This window comes from Chiloscyllium punctatum, chromosome 8 (assembly GCF_047496795.1).
Source record: "Chiloscyllium punctatum isolate Juve2018m chromosome 8, sChiPun1.3, whole genome shotgun sequence".
Taxonomy (NCBI): domain Eukaryota; kingdom Metazoa; phylum Chordata; class Chondrichthyes; order Orectolobiformes; family Hemiscylliidae; genus Chiloscyllium; species Chiloscyllium punctatum.
Window position 1 is genome coordinate 16,831,021 of NC_092746.1, and position 22,873 is coordinate 16,853,893.

Consider the following 22,873-nt stretch of genomic DNA (forward strand, 5'->3'; position numbering starts at 1 on the left):
ACTACTGGTGTGGGTCCTTGAGAAATGTTTTACTATTTGGCTGAGGCTTGGCTTTGTTTTGGGGGTTTTGCTGTGGGCCGACCCAGAGTCCCTCTGTTCAGCATACGTCCTGAGTGCGGCTATTTAATTGCCTTCACTCAAATGGTGTGTCCCCCAGGCTCAGTCAATCTGGCCTGGATGTCCACTTCTATTGGCATACCCTGTAACTTGTGCTTCACTCACCACATTTTCCAACCTCAAAGCCAGTTGCAGTATCTGTTTAAAGTCCAGCTGGACTTCAGCCAGGAGGTGTTTTTGCATGTTCGGGCCATTAATCCCACATACCAAACAGTCTCTCAGCATCTCATTTCAAGCTCATCAAAAATCCCAATATGGATTTCCTTGGTTCTTGAACTGCTGAGTAAAACCAATAGCTCATCTCAGAATTAGAGGAAACTTGGGATTGTAATATCTTTTAGCTAAATCCGCCAACTCTTAAAAGTTTTTAGTACGTAGTGCCTCAATGAGTGTTAGGCTCCTAATAAATGAAAAAACTGTCGGCCCACAAACTGTCAAGAGAATTATTCATTGCTTTTCATTTTCCTCAATGTCATTTACCTGGTGAAATTAACTCTCCCCAGTAGGGCCCAGTCTTCGAAAGCAGGATCTAACAAGTCAAGCCTCCCAAACAGTGGTATGATGACAGAAATGCTTACCCCAATTCAAAGACAACTGTGGCGAGAGAACCTCTTCAGGGGTGTGTTTTTTCTCTTGTCACCACTGGAATATCCCCATGGAGGCTGGTATCCTGTCATCAAATCACCTTTCTTTATACGTGCACAGTACATGATGCTGACCCAGCTGGCTGCTAGAATGAACTGGACCCAAGGCACTCCTGTTTATATCTGTCAGTCAGGACTCCCTGATTGGACAAGGTTAACAGCTTCAAATAGGGAACTCATACTATTTAAGATCCACCGAGATGACCTCATTCCAATCACTATACCTTCCAAGATGTTGTCCCTCCTTACTGTACCTGTGGTAACTCACTCATTAGTAAATAATGCAATGACCCTTTCTCTTTTACACCCTACCCTTCATAGAGTCATAGAGATATACAGCCTGCTGACCAGATATCCTAACTTAACCTAGTCGCTTGGCCCACATCTCTCTAAACCCTTCTTATTCATATACCCATCCAAATGCCTTTTAAATGTTCTAATCGTGCCAGACTCCACCAGTTCCTCTGGCAGCTCATTCCATACACATCACCCTCTGTATGAAAAAGGGACCCTCAGGTCCCTTTTAGATCTTTCCCCTCCTTAAACCTGTGCCCTCCACTTTTGGACTCCCTCACCCCAGGGAAAAGACCTTGCCTATTTACCCTACCCTATCCATGGCCCTCATGATTTCATAAACCTCGAAAAGCTCACCTCTCAGCCTCTGACACTGCAGGGAAAATAGCCCAGCTTATTCAACCTCTCCCTTTAGCTCAAACCCTCCAACCATGGCAACATCCTCATAAATATTTTCTGAATCCTTCCTGTCCTAAGATCCTATGTCCTAGAATAGTCATTTGCTAAGCATGTCCCTCCCTCAAGTCACATCTGTGTGATGACAAGATCACAATTCCATGAATTAATCCACACCCTTTACTCATCTGTCTTATCTGTAATGCTTCTTGCCTTAGAGTTGAACTCAGGGAAAAAAAATGCTGGAAAAACTCAGCAGGTCTGGCAGCCTCTGTGGAAAGAAATCTGAGGTAACGTTTCAGGTCAAGTGAAGGAGGGTTGTGAAGAAGGGTCACCTCATAAATTTTGATAAACAGACTCTACAAATATATTAAGAGCAAGAGGTGGCTAATCACTGAGCCACCTTGTTGCCCCATCTTTAAGGAGGGTTGATGATATTGTAACTTTGTTTAAGAACGGTTGCGAGAAGAAACTGGGGAAGTATAGGTCTGTGAATCTGATTTCAGCTGTGGGTAAATTGTTGGTGGTGATTATAAAAGATAGGATTTGTGAATATTTCGAGAGGCAAAATTGATTAGGAATAGTCATGATGGTTTTGTGCGAGGAAAATAGTGTCTCACAAACTTGATTGCATTTTTTAGGAAGTTATCAAAAAGGTAGAGCAGTAAACATTGTTTATTTGGAATTTAGTCAAGCCTTTGACAAGGTTCTACATGATAGACCAATTATTAAAGCTAGATCATGTGGGATTCAGATTGAGCTTGCCAATTGGATACATAATTGGCTTAACAGCAGGAGACAGAAAGTGGACTGAAGGCTGGTGACCAGCAGTGTTCCACAGGGAACGGCTCTGGGTCCTCATTGGTTTGTCATTTATATAAATGATTTGGATGAGAATATAGAAGGTATGGCTAGTAAGTTTGCAGATGACACCAAAATTGGTGGCATAGTAGACAGCATTTTCTAAGATTATAAAGGGATCTTGATAATTTTGGGAAATGAGCTGAGGGATGGCAGATGGAGTTCAATCTGGATAAACGTGGGGCACTCCATTTTAGTACAACAAACAAGATTAAGGCTTACACAATTAATGGCAGGGCATTGGGTAGTGCTTCAGAAAAGAGTGACCTGGGGTACAGTACATAACTCTTTAAAGTTTGCGTCACATATAGAAAAGGTGGTTAAACAAACATTTGGCACGCTTGCCTTCATTGCTCAGTCCTTTGAATATAGGTGTTGGGATGCTATGTTGAGGTTGTACAGGACATTGGTGAGGTCTCTTCTAGAATACTGTGTCCAGTTCTGGTCGCCCAGTTATAGGAAGGATATTATTAAGCTAGGGAGGTTTCAGAAGAGATTTACCAGGATGCTGCCAGAAATGGAAGGTCTGAGTTATAAAGAAAGGCTGGATAGGCTAGGACTCTTTTCACTGGAGAGTAGGAGGTTGAGAAGTGACCTGACAGAAGTTTATTAAATAATGAGGTATAGAGAGAGTTGCTGGTACTTGTCTTTTCCCTAAGATGGAGAATTTCAAGACTAGGGGGCACATTTTTAAGGTGAGAGGAGAGAGATTTAAAAAAGACATAACAGGCATTTTTTTCTTTATCCAGGGGGTGGTTCAAGGTGGAATGAACGTCCTAAGGAATTGGTGGATGTGAGTACAAATACAACATTTAAAAGACCATTTGAATGGATACGTGAATAGGAAAGGTTTGGAGGGATATGGGCCAGGAGCAGGTGGGACTAGTTTAGTTTGGGATTATGTTTGGCATAGACTGGTTGGACCAAAGGGTCTGTTTCTATACTGTATGATTCTATGGCTCAGTGACATTCCTGATGCTGGCAGCCTGGGGAGCAACACACCACCTGCAGTGTTGCAACAACAGAAAGCCTGTGTGTTTCCCTAACAAATCCCCTCTAGCTGTCGCTCCTCCTTTCTTCTTCATTCACTCTTGTGTTGCCATTAGCTTGGTTCTGTTTGCACTCCCTTGAGGAACCAATGCCCTTATCAGCTTCCAAAATAGAAAGCCAATTTGTGCGCGAGAGCTGAGAGAACTCCTGCACTACCTGCACTAATTCTCTTTGACTCACTGGCGGTCACCCATTTCCTCTTTACTCTAGTCCCTTATTCTGAGGTGTAACCACTTCTCTAAAATTGCTATCCATATAACTCTCAGCCTCATGGATGTGCCACATTGTCTACAGCTGTCACTCAAGCTCTGAAACACCGAGCTGAAGTTTCTGTAGGTAGACGGACATCCTGTTCATATGGTCATCTTGAATATTGGAAGGTTCCATGAATTCCCACGTACATCACGTATACCACTCAGCTGCCCTCACCTGTCATGATTTAATCCTGAACATATTTTGTCCTACTTATTAACTTTTCTGATTAAAGTATCTCTAAGATCAGGTAATCTTAACTTGATAAATTCTCACTGGAATAACACCCAATTAGCTGCATCCTTTGGCCTTGCGTCACTTTTCTGAATTTGATGTCACCTCTAAGCTCCCTTTGCAGCTCAGACTTGCCCTTCAGGCTTTTAAACAGGAAGCTCCAATGCCATTCACCCCAAGGTTCACTCCAGTACGCTCTGCTCCTGCTGCTGCTGAGACTGAGTTACATCATGATTTATTAGTTACATTTTTTTTAAGAATACAGCGCAGTACAGGCCCTTCAGCCCTCGATGTTGCGCCGATCAAAGCCCACCTAACCTACACTAACCCACTATCCTCCATATACCTATCCAATGCCCGCTTAAATACCCATAAAGAGGGAGAGTCCACTACTGCTACTGGCAGGGCATTCCATGAACTTACGACTCGCTGAGTGAAGAACCTACCCCTAACATCAGTCCTATATCTACCCCCCCTTAATTTAAAGCTATGCCCCCTTGTAATAGCTGACTCCATACGTGGAAAAAGATTCTCACTGTCAACCCTATCTAACCCCCTAATCATCTTGTACACCTCTATCAAATCACCCCTAAACCTTCTTTTCTCCAATGAAAACAACCCCAAGTGCCTCAGCCTTTCCTCATAGGATTTTCCTACCATACCAGGCAACATCCTGGTAAACTTCCTCTGCACCCGTTCCAGTGCCTCCACATCCTTCCTATAGTATGGCGACCAAAACTGCACACAATATTCCAGATGCGGCCGCACCAGAGTCTTATACAACTGCAGCATGACCTCAGGACTCCGGAACTCAATTCCTCTACCAATAAAAGCCAGTACGCCATATGCCTTCTTCACTGCACTATTTACCTGGGTGGCAACTTTCAGAGATCTGTGTACATGGACACCAAGATCCCTCTGCTCTTCCACACTACCAAGTAGTCTACCATTAGCCCAGTAATCCATCTTTTTATTACTCTTACCAAAGTGAATCACTTCACACTTAGCTACATTGAACTCCATTTGCCACCTTTCTGCCCAGCTCTGCAGCTTCTCTATATCCCGCTGTAACCTGCCATATCCTTCCTCACTGTCTACAACTCCTCCGACTTTCGTATCATCCGCAAACTTGCTCACCCAACCTTCTAACCCTTCCTCCAGGTCATTTATAAAAATGACAAACAGCAATGGTCCCAAAACAGATCCTTGCGGAACACCGCTAGTGACGGCACTCCAAGATGAACCTTTGCCATCAACTACTACCCTCTGTCTTCTTCCAGAGAGCCAATTCCTAATCCAAACCTCCAACTCACCCTCAATGCCATATCTCTGTATTTTCTGCAGTAGCCTACCATGGGGGACCTTATCAAACGCCTTACTAAAATCCATATATACCACATCTACCGCTTTCCCCTCATCTACCTCCTTAGTCACCTTCTCAAAGAATTCAATAAGGTTTGTGAGGCACGACCTGCCCTTCACAAAACCATGCTGACTATCCTTGATCACATCTTTGAAAAATCTCAGTAGATTGGCCTGTATGATTTCTCTTTCAGAAATCCATGCTGACTCTGTCTGACCCTGGCACCGTATTCCAAATGCTCTGCTATTAAATCTTTTATCATGGACTCTATCATTTTCCCCACTACTGAAGTCAGGCTGACTTCCCAGTTTTTTCTTTGTCTCCCTTTTAAATAGTGAGGTTACATCTCCCAAACATAGGATCTAACCGTTCCAGAGTTTATAGAATCACCATTGCACCCATTATTTTTACGGTCATTTCCTTAACTACTTTGGGAAGTAGATTATTGGGTTGTGGGGACTTAATCCCATCAATTTCTCCAACACAATTTCCCTCTGAATACTGATTTCCTTTAGTTGCTCTCTCTCACTGGACACCATGTTCCTCAACATTTTTGGGATGTTGCTGGTGTCCTCTTTTGTGAAGGCGGAACTGAAACTTATTTCATTGATCTGTCATCTCTTTGTTCCCTGTTATGACCTCCCTGTTCTGACTGTAACGAAACTATATTTGTCTTCCTAATATTTTTCTCTTCACATATCAATAAAAGCTTTGACAATTGGTTTGCACACTCCCTGCAAAAAGAAAAATCATTGCAGTTGTGGAAGTTTAGTCACCTCCGCCTGATTATATCTCTGCAGAGGTTCCTACATCAATGACCTTCCCCTCCCCCCTCCCCCCTCCCCCCTCCCCCCTCCAGCATAAGGTCAGAAGTAAGGATGTTTGCTGATGACACAATGTCCAGCAGCATTCATGAGTCCTCAGACGCTGAAGCAGTCCATCTCTACATGCAGCAAGACGAGGATAATATCTAGAATTGGGCTCAAATGATGCAAATAACATTTGCGCCACACGAATGTTAGACAATAGCCATCTCCAACAAGAGAAAACTTAACAATCATCCCTTGACATTCAAAGGTGTTACCATCACTGAAACCCCCACTAAAATCATCCAGAAACGGAACTGGACTAGCCATATAAGTACTGTTACTAGAAGAGAAGGTCAGAGACTTGGAGACCTGCTGTGAGTAACTCACTTCCTGACTCCTCAATGTTTGTCCATCATCTGCAAGACATGTGATGGAATATTCCCTCACTGGCATGGATGAGTGCAGCTCCAACAACATTCAAGAAATCTAACACCATCCAGGACAAAGCAGCCCACTTGATTGCTCCCACATCCACAAAATTCCACTCCCTTCCCCCACTGATGCTCAGTGTGTACAATCGACACTGTACAAATTCACCAAGGCTCCTTAGACAGCATCTTCTAAACTGACAGGCACTTCCATCTAGGAAGACAGTGGCAGCAGACACATGGGATCATCACCACCCATAAGTTCCTCTTCATGACACTCACACCATCCTGATTTTGAAATATATCGTTATATCTTCAAGGTTACTGGATCAAAATCCTGGAACTCCCTTGTTAACAGCATTGTGTTTCTACCTACAGCACATGGACTACAGCACTTCAACAAGGCAGCTCACCATCGCCTATTCAAGGGCAGTTAGGGATGGGCAATAATTGTTGACCCAGCCTGCAACAACTACATCCTATGAATTAGTAAAGAATTATAGGCAGTGCTCTAAATTATGGTTTAAGAAGGTTTGACATAGGTTTAGCAAAACTTCTCTTCTATTTATTCCTGTCACTCGAGATATATAGAATAGAATATAAAAGCCACAAGACATTAGCACAGAAATATGTCATTCAGTCCATCAAATGTGTTCCACCATTCAGTGAGATCATGACTGATCTGATAATGCTCAAGTCCACTTTCCTGCCTTTCCCCTATAACTCTGATTCTGTTACCAATAAAAAAATCTGTCTCTCTCAGCCTTGAATATACTTAGTGACTCAGCTATGCCAGACCCTCTGTGGTAAAGAATTCAACAAATTCAGTAATTTCTGAGAAATAAAAGAACTCCTCATCTCTGTCTTAAATGTGTGACCCCTTATTCTGATATTATTCCTTATTCCTAGACTTTTCCACTGGGGGCAAACAACTTTTCCACATCTAACCTGTTAAGTACGCTATTAATCTTGTATGTTTCAATAGGTCGCCTCTCATTCTTCTAAATTTCAGTGTGCACCAGCCCACCTAAACAATCTCTCCTTATAAGACAATCCCTCCTACCTGGTATCATCCTATTCAGCCTTTTTCTGGACTACCTCCAGTGGCAGAATATCTTTCTTTGGACAGTTGGCCTGAAACTGTTCAGAGTACCTCGGCTGTGGTTTGACAAGTGCCTTGTTATAAGTTTAGCAAACTCCCCCACTCCCCGCTTTCATAATCCAATTTCTTTGAAATAAAGGCCATCATTCCATTTTCCTAATCCATTGCCCGGAGCTAGCTTTTGGTGATTCATGGATGAGGTCTCCCAAATCCCTCTTCTATAGCTTTCTGCAGTCTTTCTCCATTTAAATAACATTCAATTCCTCTATTTCACCTACCAAAGTGTCTAATCTCTAATTTTCGCATATTACATTCCATCTGCCAAGTTTTTGCCTACTTGCTTAATCACTCAATATCCCTCTGTCAAATCTTTGTGTCATCCTCATCACTTGCCTTCCCATCTACATTTGTGTCATCTGCTGACTTGGCTCAAATACATTCCCTTTTCTTATCCCAGTCATTCATATATATTGCGAATAACTTGATTTGATTTATTATCACATGTATATATCACATGTACTGAGATACAATGAAAAGTATTGTTTTGCAAGCTCTCCAAACAGATCATATCTTACATAAGTACATCAGAGTAGTAGAAAAGGATGCAGAATCCAGTACTACAGCTACAGAGGAGGTGCAGAGAAAGACTAACTCATTCATAAGTCTGAAAACAGTGAGGAAATGATCTCTGTGGCACTCCACTAGTTACAATTGATTTGGCAGTGCCAGTGTTGGACTGGGGAGTTTAATTTGGAATCACTAGCTTTTGGAGCAATGCTCCTTCATCAGGTGATTGTGGATTTATCCACATACTCCACCTGAAAGACACCTGGTGAAGGAGCAACACTCCGAAAGCTAGTGCTTCCAAATAAACCTGTTCGACTATAACCTGGTGCTGTGTGATTTTTAACTTTGTCCACCCCAGTCCAACACCAGCACCTCCAAATCATGACTTTATCAGTGTTGGTAGTATCCCAGACGGTGATCTCTGAAAGCTTACCTACAAATGATTGAGTGATTTATTTTCAATTATCTTAGTCCTGGTAACTTACCCTTGAGAATGGTGGTGAGCTTCTTTCGGAAATGCGATCCATTTGTTCTAGGTAGACCCACAATGCCATTAGGTAAGCTCTTCCAAGATTTTCACTCAGTAGCACTGAAGGAACAATGATATATTCCTAAGCTAAGATGTTCTGCAGCTTAGAAATGAACTTCCAGGTGGTAGTGCTCCTATGCTGGGAACCTCGGGAGGAGTCCAAGATGGATCATCCACTTGATATATCTGGCTGAAGATTCTGGTTGTCGTATCTAATAATTCAGGACTTCATCTGGAAGTCCTGTATTCCCATTATCATACAAACATACAAAATAGAAGCTCAAATTTCAAATTTGCTTGGTTAATCAATAAGATCTGTTTTGTGATTTGACTGGTCTGTTCGTGTTTTTGTGTTTCGCGCAGTTCTAAGTTCCAGTGAAAACATGCCCAATTTGTGCAACCTTACCTCATAACTGGCTCATTTAATCTAGTACTCTGAAATGCCTCCAGCACATTTACATCCTTCTTAAATAAGAAAATGAGAAATGCAAACAGTATTTGAGATGTAGTCTCACCAGTGCCCTGTATAACTGATTCATAACATTTTTCTTGTATGAGAACACCTGAATCCATCCGCATCTCAGAACACCACCATCATTCTCTGTTTAAGTAATGATTTGGAGATGCCGGTGTTGGACTGGGGTGTACAAAGTTAAAAATCACACAACACCAGGTTATAGTCCAACAGGTTTAATTGGAAGCACACTAGCTTTCGGAGCACTGCTTCTTCATCAACCACTTGATGAAGGAGCGGCGCTCTGAAAGCTAGTGTGCTTCCAATTAAACCTGTTGGACTATAACCTGGTGTTGTGTGATTTTTAACTGTTTAAGTAATATATTTTTATCTTTTAGACAAAATAGTTTCACATTTTCTCACATTATACTCCATCTGCCAGATTTTGCCTATTCACTCAACCTATCTACATACATCTCCGAACTCCCGTTTGTCATCTTTACAACAAATTTTCATACCTTCCTTTATGCCATTTACAAATTTAACTACGATGCCTTTGCTTCTCTCACCTGAGTCATTGATGTAAATTGTAAAAAGTGTGAAAAAACCTTTGCTAGCCAGATCTTTGTAATCAGTCAAAATTTTCTGTTTAATGCCAGCCAGAAAATCTTCTATCCATGCTAATATCTTACCATCCCACACCATGAGCTTTTATTTTCTACAATAACTTTTGATATTAAACCTCATTAAAGCCTTCTGGAAATCCAATTGCAATACTACAGCCGTACCTTTACCCATAGTGTGTGGAAAAAGAGTAGAGCTGGAAAAAGCACATCAGGTCAGGCAGCATCAGAGGAGGAAGAGAGTCGATGTTTCAGGTCGGAACCTTTCATCAGGTCTGAAATTGTGACTCCCCTCATCCTCTGATGCTGCCTGGCCTGCTGTGTTTTTTCTAGCTCCATTATTTATCCACTCTGACTCTCCAGCATCTGCAGTTCACACTATCTCCATTGTGTATGTTCCTCCTTCAAAGAACTCCATTAAATTGGTTAAACATGATATTCCTTTCACAAAACCATGCTGACTCACCACAATTACCATGAGATTTTTCTAAGTGCACACCTATAACCTCTTTACTGACTGACTTTAACACCTTTCTTATGACAGGCATCAAGCTGGCTTACTTTGGTTCTTCCTCCCTTCATAAATAGAGTGATTACATATGCTACTTTTCAGTCTAATGGAACCTTTCCTGAATCTAGATATCTTGGGAAAATTAACACCAATGATATCTACAGCGATTATCCGCATCTATTAAGAGTCTACGAGGAATCCATCTGGACTTAAGAGGCTTGTCCATCAGCTTCCTGAGTGAAATTACAATCATAAGGAAAACAGTACCAAGTTCCTCTTTCCCTTCCACCCGTAGATTTACAACTATCAGTGGGATGTTCTTGCATCCTCTACAGTGAAGACAGAAGGAAAACGTGTGTAAATTTCATTGACCTGTTGCTTGTCTCTATCCAGCTTTCAAGGCAGCATTCTCATTTCATCTTGCAGTCATCCATTTGAAATCTTAGAAAACTGCTAACTCAGCATATTCCTTGTTCTTTTATCCCATAGGAAGATGTCTTTTAATATTGATATTTTAACATTATAATAATGAGACATGTTGCCGAATGCTCTTGTCTTGCATTCATTAGCCCCCCACTCTAACACAGACCTTCTCCTTCATGCTTCCTGCCCCTTCCCCTTCCAATGGCTTAAAAACTCTGTTTCTATCTTTCTTCAGTTCTGATGAAAGGTCATCAATGTGGAACATTAACTTTATTTATTTCTACAGATGGTGCTGACCTGCCAAGTCTCTCCAGCTTTCTTCGCTCTTATTTCAAATTTCGGGCATGGTTCTGATAACTGGATTAGAAATGGCAACACTGCTTTCTTCCCACAGATGCTGCCAGACCTGCTGGGTTTCTCCAACAATTTCTGCTTTTGCTTCACACATCTGCAGTATTTGGCTCTGACTCATTATTGTAGCATTATTGTTTTAAAATCTATCTCTTCCTCTACCGCTCTTAATCTACAATATGTTCCGAATAAAGCAAGAACTCCCATCTCTAATTTTGACCTGGCTTCAACAAAATATTTCTAATGCCATTACAACATACGTTGTTATATTCTGAGCCATAAGGAAGTGCCAAAGTTAAGCAGATTATTAGGTAAGTACAAGCTCTGAACTTCCACTTGGGGATATAGGTATTTATTATTCATCACAGAAACAGTTACTACTGGCAAATATGAAACTACAATGTATTGTTAACGTTCCACAAAGTCATATCTGGTGCAGTGATAGTATTTTATCTCACTGTTATTTTGTCGAATACATATATCAGTTAGCTGGATGGCTGATTTGCAATGCACAGTGACTCCAACAGCACAAATTCAATTCTTGCCTCAGTAGGAAGTTATCGTTGAAGGTTCCACATTTCCAACCTCAGCCCTCACATTAAATTTACCACCAGTTATCTCTCTCTAATGAGAAAGTAGTCCATCTGGACTGTGGTGATTTTACCTTTATAAATTAGAGGATGTCTTTTGATAGAAAATAATTAATTGAAAGAATAAAAGATTCAAATCACTGACTCCTGCCTCAGGCAACTGACTGTGTGGAGTTTGCACATTCTCCCCGTGTCTGCGTGGGTTTCCTCCGGGTGCTCCGGTTTCCTTCCACAGTCCAAAAATGTGCAGGTTAGGTGAATTGGCCATGCTAAATTGCCTGTAGTATTAGGTAAATGTAGGGGAATGGGTCTGGGTGGATTGCGCTTCGGCAGGTCAGTGTGGACTTGTTAGGCCGAAGGGCCTGTTTCCACACTGTAAGTAATTTAATCTAAACTAATCTAAATTACAAGTGAATTATTAAAATTGAATTAATCTCAAAATCTGCCATGTCAGTGGTAAAGTTTCCTTCTGATTTTAATAAGTAAATATTGAATACCGAACTGGAAATATTTCATTATTTAAGATTTAAGTTATAAAATCCGGAGGTTGATGTGATTTGGGGATCCACCTTTTCCATTGGTTTTCAATTGTCATGATCCATTATTGGAATAACATATATTTTCTTGAATTCTGGGTAATCCAAGATGGAAGACGGGAAAAACTTGTGGTTGTAAGAGTTGCTCACTTTTTGAGAGTTTTAGGTGTTGGAGGTGATTTCCTCGAATGCTAGGAGCAGCAATTACTAATTTGTAAGCTGTTGGAACTTTGGGGGAGAAAAAATCAAAACAACGGCACTTTAAAAAGAGGAAGACAGCCAAAGGCAGAGACTATTTGGTCAGAGAAAGAAACCTACATTGCTGTCTGCCACAGTAGGGAATCTGCACAGCTGTTTGAGGTCAAGTATGTCTGCACATCAGCGTGCATCTAAGAAAAATTAACAAACAGCAAAATTCACAACTGACCTTGGAGGAACCTGTGTGGGAGAGCTCACAGCACAGGAACAGATAAGTGCATAGTTTTAACATGTAACCTTGCTGTAAGTCTACAGTAGTGAGAAGAATGGGTTCTTTTTTGATTATTGAGATCTGTCTCTCGATTAAATTTTAAAAATATGAAAGATAGATATAGTAATAAGTTAGCCTGGAGCAGTGTTTTTTACAGCAATAAGATGGTGCTATTTTCTGGGTATGTCGATTGTTAAGGAGCAAAGATGGCCTTTAGTAGAGTGACGTACTCTGCCTGCCGGATGTGGGATATTAGGGAGAATTTCTATGTTACTAATGATTATGTCTGCAGGAAGTGTCTTTGGTTGTGAATCCTATCAGAACGCATGCATCGATTGAAGCAGCAGTGAGAGGCAATGAGGAATTTAGAGGACTAGTGGGTGTGATGGATAGTAGTTATGGGAAGGGGGAAAAGCTGCAGATACACAGTCAGGTAGATGGGTTACCTCCACAAAATATAGGAGAGGGAGACAGGAATCACCTGTGGCTATCCCCATCTCAAACAAGTATGATGTTTTGGAAAATGTAAAGGTGATAGACTCTCAAGGGAATGTAGCATGAACAGCCAAGTTTTTGGTACTGAGACTGGCTCTAATGTAATGAGGGCTACATCAGGTTCCAAGCAATTGATTGTGATAGGGGACTCTCTAGTAAGAGGCACGGACAGACTTTTCTGCCGGCAGCAAGAAATCAGAATGGTGTGTTGCCTCTGTGGTGCCAGGATCAAGGATGTCTTGGAGAGGGTGCAGAATGTTCTCAAATGGGGAAAGGAACTGGCAGAAGGTGCATGTTGGAACTAATGATGTGGGAAATGAAAAGGATGAGATTCTTAAGGGAAAATAGAGCAAGTTAGGCAGGAATTTAAAAGGAAGGGCCTTGAGGTTAGTTATACCTGGGGCTAGTGAGGGTAGGAATAGGAGGATAGAGCAGACAAATGTGTGGCTGAGGAGCTGATGCGGGGCGGGCGGGGGGGGGGGGGGGGGGGAGGGTTCACATTTTTGGATCATTGGAATCTTTTCTGGGGGAGAAGTGACCTGTACAAGAAAAACAGATTGCAAGGGATTGGAAGGATTCTAATGGCAGGGAGATTTGCCAGAGCTGCTGGGGAGGATTTAAACCAGTAAGGTGGGACCCAGGGAGTTAGTGAGGGAAGAGATCAGTACAGTTGGGAAAAAAGAGCAAGCCAAACAGTCAGGGCAGGCGGGAACAAAGCAGAGAAGGTATGACTGGCAAATTAAACTGCATTTATTTCAATGCAAGGGGCCTAACGGAAGGCAGATGAACTCAGAGCATGATTAGAAACATGGGACTGGGATATCACAGCGATTACAGAAACGTGGCTCAGGAATGGACAGGACTAGTAGCTTAATGTTCCAGGATACAAATGCTATAGGAAGGATAGAAAGGGAGACAAGAGAGGAGGGGAGTGGCAGTTTTGGTAAGGTATAGTTACGGCTGTGCTTCGGGAGAATATTCCTGGGAATACATCCAGGGACGTTATTTGGGGGGAACTGAGAAGCAAGAAAGTGACGATCATCTTATTGGGATTGTATTATAGACCCCCAAATAAATAGTGAGAAATTGAGAAACAAATTTGTAAGAATAATAGGGTGATTATGGCAGAGGATTTTAACTTTCCAAACATAGACTGGGACTGCCATAATGTTAAGGGCTCAGTTGGAGAGGAATTTGTTAAGTGTGTAGAAGAAAACTTTCTGATTCAGTGTATGGATGTACTTACCAGAGCAGGTGTAAAACTTGTCCTCCTCTTGGGAAATTAGGTCGGACATTTGATGGAGGTGTCAGTGGGGCAGCACTTTGGGGCCAGCGACCATAATTCTATTAGTATTAAAATAGTGATGGAAAATGATAGACCAGATCCAAAAGTTAAGGTTTTAAATTGGAGGAAGACTAAATTTGATGGTATTAGGCAAGAACTTTCAAAAGTTAATTGGGGGTGGATGTTTATAGGTAAAAGGACTGCTGGAAAATGGGAAAAGCTTCAAAGATGAGATAACCAGAGTCCAGAGACAGTATATTCCTGGTAGGGTGAAAGGTAAGACTGATAGGTGTAGGACAATGCTGGATGACTACAAAAATTGAGGTTTCGGTTAAGAAAATAAAGGAACCCATCCTAAAAGATGAAAGACTTAACAGCAATCGAGGTTTGTTCAATATATCACATCAGTTGAATTACACTATGATCTTTTGCTATAAACTCTGTGTCCTATGATCCTGCCCTACTAGCTATCTGATGAAGGTGCTGGGCTCCTAACATTTGTACTTCAAATAAACCTGTTGGACTATAACCTGGTGCTGTGTGATTTTTAACTACGTCAGGTATAGCCAGCAGAAATCAAGTGAATGAAGTATGCTTTAGAGGGAAATCAGGATGGCAAAAAGGGGACATGAGATAGCTTTGGAAAATAGGGTTTAGGAGAATCCAAAGGGATTTTAGAAATACATTAAGGATAAAAGGGTAACTAGGGAGAGAATAGGACCCCTCAAAAAAAACAGCAAGGCATACTATGTGTGGATACCCAGGAGATGGGGGAGATTCCAACAAGTATTTTGCATCAGTGTTTACAGTGGAGAAGGACTTGGAAGATATAAAATGTGGGGAAATAGAAGGTGACATCTTGAAAAATTTCCAGATTACAGAGGAGGTGGTGCTGGATATTTTAAAATGCATAAAGGTGGATAAATCATCAGACCGGATCAGATGTACCCTAGAACTCTGTGGGATGCTAGGAAAGTGTTTGCTGGGCCATTTGCTGAGATATTTGGATCATTGATAGTCACAGGTGAGGTGCCAGAAGACTGAAGGTTGGTTAAAGTGGTTAACCAGCGTGGTGAACCATAGACCAGTGAGCCTGACATCGGTGGTGGGCAGGTTGTTGGAGGGAATCCTGAGGGACAGGACGTACATGTATTTGGAAAGGTAAGGACTGATTAGGGATAGACAACATGGTTTTGTGCATGGGAAATCATGTCTCACAAACTTGATTGAGCTTTTTCAAGAAGTAATGAAGAGGATTGATGTGGGCTGAGTGCTGGGCATGATCTATATGGACTTCAGTAAGGCGTTCAACAAGATTCCTCATGGTAGATTGGTTAGCAAGGTTAGGTCACACAGAATACAGGAAGAACTAGCCATTTGGATACGGAACTGGCTCAAAGGTAGAAGAGAGAGGATGGTGGTGGAGGGTTGCTTTTTAGACTGGAGATCTGTGACCAGTGCTGTGCCACAAAGATCAGTGCTGGGTCCACTGCTTTTCATCATTTATATAAATGTGAACATAGGAGGTACAGTGTGACAAAGCTGTTCCTTTAACAAGGTTAGGTTGAAGTTAGTGTTTTTCAGAGAGGTTGTAAATGACACAGGTTCTGACTTTAGGGCCAATTTGTTCACAGCTAACAGATACTGGCCTCAGGCAGAGGACTTTCAAGTTAAAACAAAACACTTGTATAATGAAAGGGGAGTGGCCAGTTCCTGCAGCTCAGTTTTTTCTCTTTGGTTTGGGTTTTAATGCAGCAGTGTGTGTGTGTCAAGAAAGGTTGCTGGACTCTCTTTCTCTCTCTCTTTGACTTCTTTCCTCTAAGAACTTGTTTGGGTGTTTATGGGTGTTTATGGGGATTGCTGCAAATATTTCGGAACAGCATCATTAAGTTGGGATAGTCTGTTGAGTTTTCGGATAGGATAGGTTATTCAGTATTCTGTTTTTTGTCCTTTGTGTTTCATTTGGTAATCTTGTAAATAAATTCTGTTTTGTTTAAAACAAAGTAGTTTGACCAGCTGATTCACTCCTAGAATGCCCACTTTACACCTGCTTAAAACAACCAGCAAAGTTAGGGTCTGGGCTACCTTCTTGAAACGTTCTGACGGGGTCTGGCCTGGTCCATAACAACAGTTAGTAAGTTTGCAGATGACACCAAAATTGGAGGTGTAGTGGACAGCAAAGAAGATTACCTCAAGAGTACAAGGGGATGGAGTTTAATGTAGATAAATGTAAGGTGCTGCATTTTGGAAAGGCAACTCAAGACAGGACATATACACTTAGGGAATGTTGCTGAACAGAGAAACCTTGGAGTGCAGGTTCACAGTTCCTTGAAAGTGGAGTCGCAGGTAAATTGGATAGTGAAGAAGGCATTTGGCATGTTTTCTTTATTGGTCTGAGTATTGAGTATAGGAGTTGGGAGGTCACGTTGCGGCTGTACAGGACATTGGTTCGGCTACTTTTGGAATATTGCGTGCAATTCTCATCTCCCTCCAATAAGAAGGATGTTGTGAAACTTGAAGGGGTTCAGAAAAGATGTAGAAGGATGTTGCCAGGGTTAGAGGGTTTGTGCTATGGGGGAGGCTGAATAGGCTGGGGTTGAGAGGTTTATAAAATCATGAGGGGCATGGATAGGGTAAATAGTCAAGATTTTTTCCCTGGGGTGGAGTCGTCCAGAACTTACAGGGCATAGACTTAGGGTAAGAGGGGGGAAATTTTAAAAGGGACCGAAGGGGGAACTTTTTCATGCAAACAGTGGTGCGTGTATGGAATGAGCTACCAGAGGAAGTAGTGGAGGCTGGTACAACTACAACATTTAAGAAGCATCTGGATGGGTATATAAATAGGAAGGGTTTAGAGGGGTATGAGTCAAATGCTGGCAAATGGGACTAGATTAGGTTAGGATATCTGGTTCGCACGGACGAGTTGGACCGAACGGTCTGTTTCCATGCTGTACACCTCGAGAAGTCCAAACGCAGTGGATTATTTTAGTCCCACATGAAATATGAAATGGTATCTTGAAAATTATGTTAATGTCCATAAATGAGTCTTTGTTTCTTTGGGGTAATACTTATTTTGCTCAATGTACCAATTGCTTCCATCCTTTCATTAAGAGAAATTGAAGTACTGTAATAAGTGAATGGTCAGTCAGTTCTTGAATCCAGTCACGCACCCATGTGTTGTATACTTAGCATCCAGCCAAGTAGGATTTTAGCATCACAAAAATATTTCGATTCCAAAAATTGAAATAGTTATTAACAATTTCTTTTGAGAAATAAGGCGAGCCGTGCAAATACGTATCTTTTGGACCAGCATTGTTCAGTTGAGTCTCAGTAGGACAGTTGTGTGTGTGTGTGTGTGTTTTCAGGTTGCCCAGAGTGATTCCCCCCCTCCCCAAATCCTTACCTGCTCTGAGCCTTGGAAGCAGATTCTGCAGGTGGGAGTGATGCCCCCGTTGCGAAAACTGCTGCTGCTGCTGTTGCTGCTGCACACAGACTGGGCGTCGTTGGAGCAAGAGACTCCGCCGGTCTGGTAGCTTTCGTGCTCGGCGGGGCGCCCGTCCCGCGCCGCCGGGGCGCAGCCTGTCGCGTCCCCGGCTCTGGCCGGGATCAGCTTGTGTCTCTCGCCGGCGCCGAGCCTGGCCGCGGGGGTGGGCGGCGATTGGTCGCCGAGAGCGCCCCCGCCCGGCACTGTGGTGCCGTTGCCGGCCATGCCGCGCTCCCTCTCCCTCTCCCTCTCCATCTGCGGGAGCGGCTGATGTTCGCTCATCGGGGTGAGGGTGCAACAGGGAGGAGGGCTAGGGCTGGGAACGGGGGGGGGGGGGGCTGCTTAGACTATCACACCCCCAACGAGGGGAGAAGGCTGGAGGTGGAGGGAGGGATGGGAAAGGCAGACAGTTTAAAACAAAAGAGAGAGAGAGCGGGAAGAAAAAGCGAGGATGGAAGGGGAAGGTTTTTCTTTCTCAAACAGACCATTTCAAGCGGCAACCCGGGGGTTTGGGGGAAGAGAGCCCGGAGAATCTCCGGGACTGAGAAGCCGCAGGCGCGGGTGGCAGCAGCCGTTTCCCAGTGACAGTTCGGTTCACCGGGAGACCCCCCGATTCGGATCATCACAGCTCTGGAAGGCGGAGTGGGTGGGCGACTCAGCGGCGCCTGGGGGATCTGGAACACCCGCTGCATCAGCATCAGCAGCGAGCGGGGAGAGAGAGCCGGAGCCGTCCCCCTGCCCCCTGCCCCTGCCCCCCGGCCCCTGCCCCCCGGCCCCGCCGACCATTGTTTCCTCACAATCGGTGCACACGGGGAGGGCTGGGCTGCTTTTGGAGGTGGGGAGAGACTCAGGAGCTCCCCCCCCCCGCCCCCGGCAAGGTACAAGCTTGGGGAGGGGATGGTCAGAGGTTTATTCGCTTTGCTTTGATTTTTCTGCTTGCTCAATCCTCCCGGGGTCTCGACTGGAGCCGTGCAGACAGCAATTCAAACGCATTAGTCAATGGGAGGACATGGTACTATTTGATACGCGACATACACCGACAAATGCATAATAATGATTTTTTTTCTCTCTCTCCTTTTTAATCAACGGGATGGATAACAGCCATGAGAAAATGGAACTCCTTCCTGTCTCAGCATCAAACGTTTGTGGTGGAGAGTTTCGATCCAAGTGTGCCTCAGTCCCAACATCACCCCCCCCCCCCCCCCCACTGTATTGGTTTTCCTTTACTTTCCTGAGTAACTTTGCTAGCAGCCACAAACTTCCGATTCAACCTCGGGCCCAGAGATTAAACACCTACTCTAAAGCACTGTAACATTAAAATTAAAGAAGAAGATCGAGGATTTTAACCTCTACTGTTCACACTTAAGTATCACAATGGAATCCCAAATTAGAGTATGCTGAATACTCACAAAAATGTTTGAAAATACAATCTGTATTAAAAGCCCTACAATGTGAAAACAGGCCCAACAAGTCCACACCAACCCCCTGAAGAGTATCCCACCCAGACCCATTCCCCTGCACCTGTTACTCTACATTTACCCCTTACTAATGCACTTAGCCTACATATCCCTGAGCACCATGGGCAATTTAGAATGGCCAATTCACCTAGTCTGCACGTCTTTGGACTGTGGGAGGAAACCAGATCACCTGGAGGTGACCCACGCAGACACAGGGACAACGGGTGACAGGCTTAAGAACTGCAATTCAGAGTTTAGGGCTAAAGTGGTGCTTTCCATTTTTTTCCTACTCTGTCCCCATTTTGAGGAATGAAAATTGTCACAATCCCTAAATTACATCTTTGAGAGGGAAAGAGAAACCTGTGAGAGTGAAGGCGGAGGCCCTCTGTAGGTGGGGACTGTATGTTCATGCAAGATTCAGTTGGTATAACTCAGCATTCCAATGGAGCCACTGCTGCCACAATGGGACAAGGGATAGCAAGGATAAACAGGCTGTGCTGGTCATCGAAAACTCAAGATAAGGGAGGGGTGATGAAAATGGGTGGAAAAGGATTGAGTAATGGAAAGGCAAAAGCATAGAAATTGTGATGGTAGTGAATGGATGGAATTTACGGTGCTGAGAACTCAACATGTTGTTTGACCAGCAGACCATAGATTATGATCCTTCCTTTGCTTATGGTCAACCTATATAGCTCAACATGCTGCTTGCTATGTCAGTTAATTCGGCTTTTATTTATTTGTTTATGGGATGTGAATGCCTCTAACCAGACCTGCATTTTTGTCACTTACTTAATTCCCTTGAGAAGGTGGTAGTGATCTGCCCTCTTGAACCACCCCTAGTTTAAGTATACCCACAGTGCTGTGAGTAAGGGCATTTCAAGCTTTTGACCCAGCCACAGTAAAAAAAAAGTAGCACTAATAGTTGCAGGTCAGGATGATGTGTGACTTGAAGGAGAACTTACAGATTCTCATGCATCACCTGCCTTTGCCCTGCCATGTGGTAAAGTTTATGGGTTTGGAGGTGCTCCAAAAGTGACATTTACCACTGTGCATATTGTAGATAGTACACACTATTGCCCCGTGATGGTGAAGGGAGTAAATGTTAAAGATTCTGGTTGGCTTTGTGTTGAGCATGTTGTTGGAGCTGTACCCATCCAGGCAACTGAAGAATATTCTATCACACTCCTGATGTGTGCCTTTTAAATGATGGGGAGAGACATAATATGTTAGTCACCACAGAATTCTTAGCCTCTGAATTGCTCTTGTAGCCACTGTATTTATATTGCTGGTCAGTTTCGTGTTTGGTCAATGGTAACCATCAGGATGTTGATGGTGGAGAAATTCAGTGAAGATAATGCCAATGAATGCCAAGGGGCAATAGATTCTGTCTTGCTTGAGTTGGTCATCACTTGTCACTTGTGTGACATTAATGTTAGTTGCCTGAGTGTTGTTCAGGTCTAGCAAATGGATAGAGGTCATTTCAATATCTGACAAGATGAGAATAGAACATAATATTCTGCAATTATCAGCAAATATCTTCACTTTTGACTTTATGATGGAGGGAAAGTAATTGATGAAGCAGCTGAAAACAGTTGAGCCTACAGGAACTCCGACAGAGATGTGTTGTGATTGAACATTTGACCTTTAATAAGTACACCATTTGCCTTTGTGATAGGTTTGACTCCAACCAGCAGAGAATTTTCTTCAATTCCCATTGAGTCCAGCTTTGCTAGGGCTACTTGATGCCACACCCAATTAACTGCTGCCTTTATGTCAAGGGTGATCACTCTCACCTTTGGGATTCTGCTGTTTTACCCATGTTCAGTTCAAGGCTGTAATGGAGTGGATGGGCCTGGCAAACCACAAACAGCATCAGTGTGCAGGTTGTTACTGAGAAAGTGACACTTGATAACACCAACAGTGTGGTAATTGGCCAGGTTGGATTTGTTCTGTTATTTGTGGATGGTAATTTTCCATATTGCTGGATGTATGTACTGGAATAATTTGGATTAGGATGTGGCTGGTTCTGGAGCACAAGTCTTCAGTGCTCTTTCCAGATGGTTGTCAAAGCGTTTTCAATATCCAGAGCCTTCAGTCTCGTGAAGTATCACATGAAGTGAATTGAATTGGCTGAAGACTGGTGTCTCTGATTCTGAGGACCTCAGAAAGAGGCTGAAATGGACAATTCTCTCACATTGGATGCAAATGTTTCAACCTTGCTTTTTCCACTGATGTGCAGGGCTCCACCGTTGTTTAGGATTGGCATATTTGTGGAGACTTCTCCAATTAATTACTTAATTTTCCACCACCATTCACAACTGGATGTGGTAAGACTGTGGTGATTTTTTTGGTCCATGGGTTGTGGGATTGCTTAGCTCTGACTAATGCATGCTGCCTCTGCTGTTTGATATACAAGTGCTTCTGTGTTATAGTTTCACTAATGTTGACATCTTATTTTTAGATTTACCAGGTGCTGTTCCTAATATTCATTCAGGGATGTGGGCTGGAAGCATTTATTGTGCATCCCCAGTTGGCCTTTAGAATGTGGTGATGAATTGCCTTCTTGAACCGCTGCAGTCCAAGATGTGCTCTCTGTTTTCTTTTAACAATGGCTGATCCTCTGTTTGAATAGTAATGGTAGAATGATGGATATGCCAAGCCATGAGATTAGAGATGTTTGAATGCCATTTCTGCTGTTGCTCATGGCCCACACTACCTCATGGGTGCTCAGTTTTGAATGGCTAGATTTCTTCAAAGTCTCTCCCAAATGGCATGGTGATGGTTTCACACAACACAATGGAGGGTGTCCTTCATTTGATGATAGGACTTTGTCTCCACTTGGACATGGTGGTCACTACTGCCAGTGCTATCATGGACAGATGCATCTGCGACAGCTAGACCAATGAGTATGAGATAAAGTAGATTTTACCCTCTTCCTATTTCCCTTAACCTCTACCATAGACTCAGCTTTGTGTGTGGATATTGACATTCATCGCTTAATAAACCTATTCCAATGGGGAACATTTGGAATGTTCCCCATTGCCACATTTGGAGAATTGTGGCTATATTCGCCTTTGGAATTGTGGACAAAAATGTTTCACTTCTTCATCGGTTCTTTAGAATTATTTGACCTATAGAATAAACAAGACAAGGGAATACATGATGAATAGTGAGAGCCTCAGAAGCACTGAGGACCAGAGGGAATGTGATGTGCATAACCTCTTTAAGGAATCAGGACAAAGGCATATGGTACACTTGCCTTTATTCTTCAAGGCCTAGAGTTTGAGAACAGAAAAGCTATGCTGGAATTATATAAAATACTGGTTAAACCACAGCAAGCGTATTGTGTGCAATTCTGGAATCCACATCATGGAAGTGATGCAATAGCACTTGAAAGAATGCAGAGGAGATTTACTAGTATATTGCTGGACTGGAGAGTTTCAGTTATGAAGAGAGGTCGGAGAGACAGGGATTGTTTTCCTTAGTAGACAGGTAGGAGACTGGAAGAACACAGCAGGTCAGGCAGCATCAGGAGATGGACAAGTCGAC

The 22,873-nt window shown here is 42.9% G+C and overlaps 1 protein-coding gene across 1 annotated transcript in view; it reads right to left on the bottom strand.

Annotated features, from left to right (window-relative positions):
- LOC140480203 (E3 ubiquitin-protein ligase MARCHF11-like) overlaps positions 1-18,149 on the bottom strand; it is a 131,203-nt gene extending 113,054 nt beyond the window's left edge. The window contains exon 1 of the mRNA XM_072574926.1: positions 17,787-18,149. Within this exon, the coding sequence (XP_072431027.1) occupies positions 17,787-18,149 (363 nt within the window). The remainder of the gene's footprint in view (positions 1-17,786) is intronic.
- Between the last annotated feature and the right edge of the window lie 4,724 nt (positions 18,150-22,873).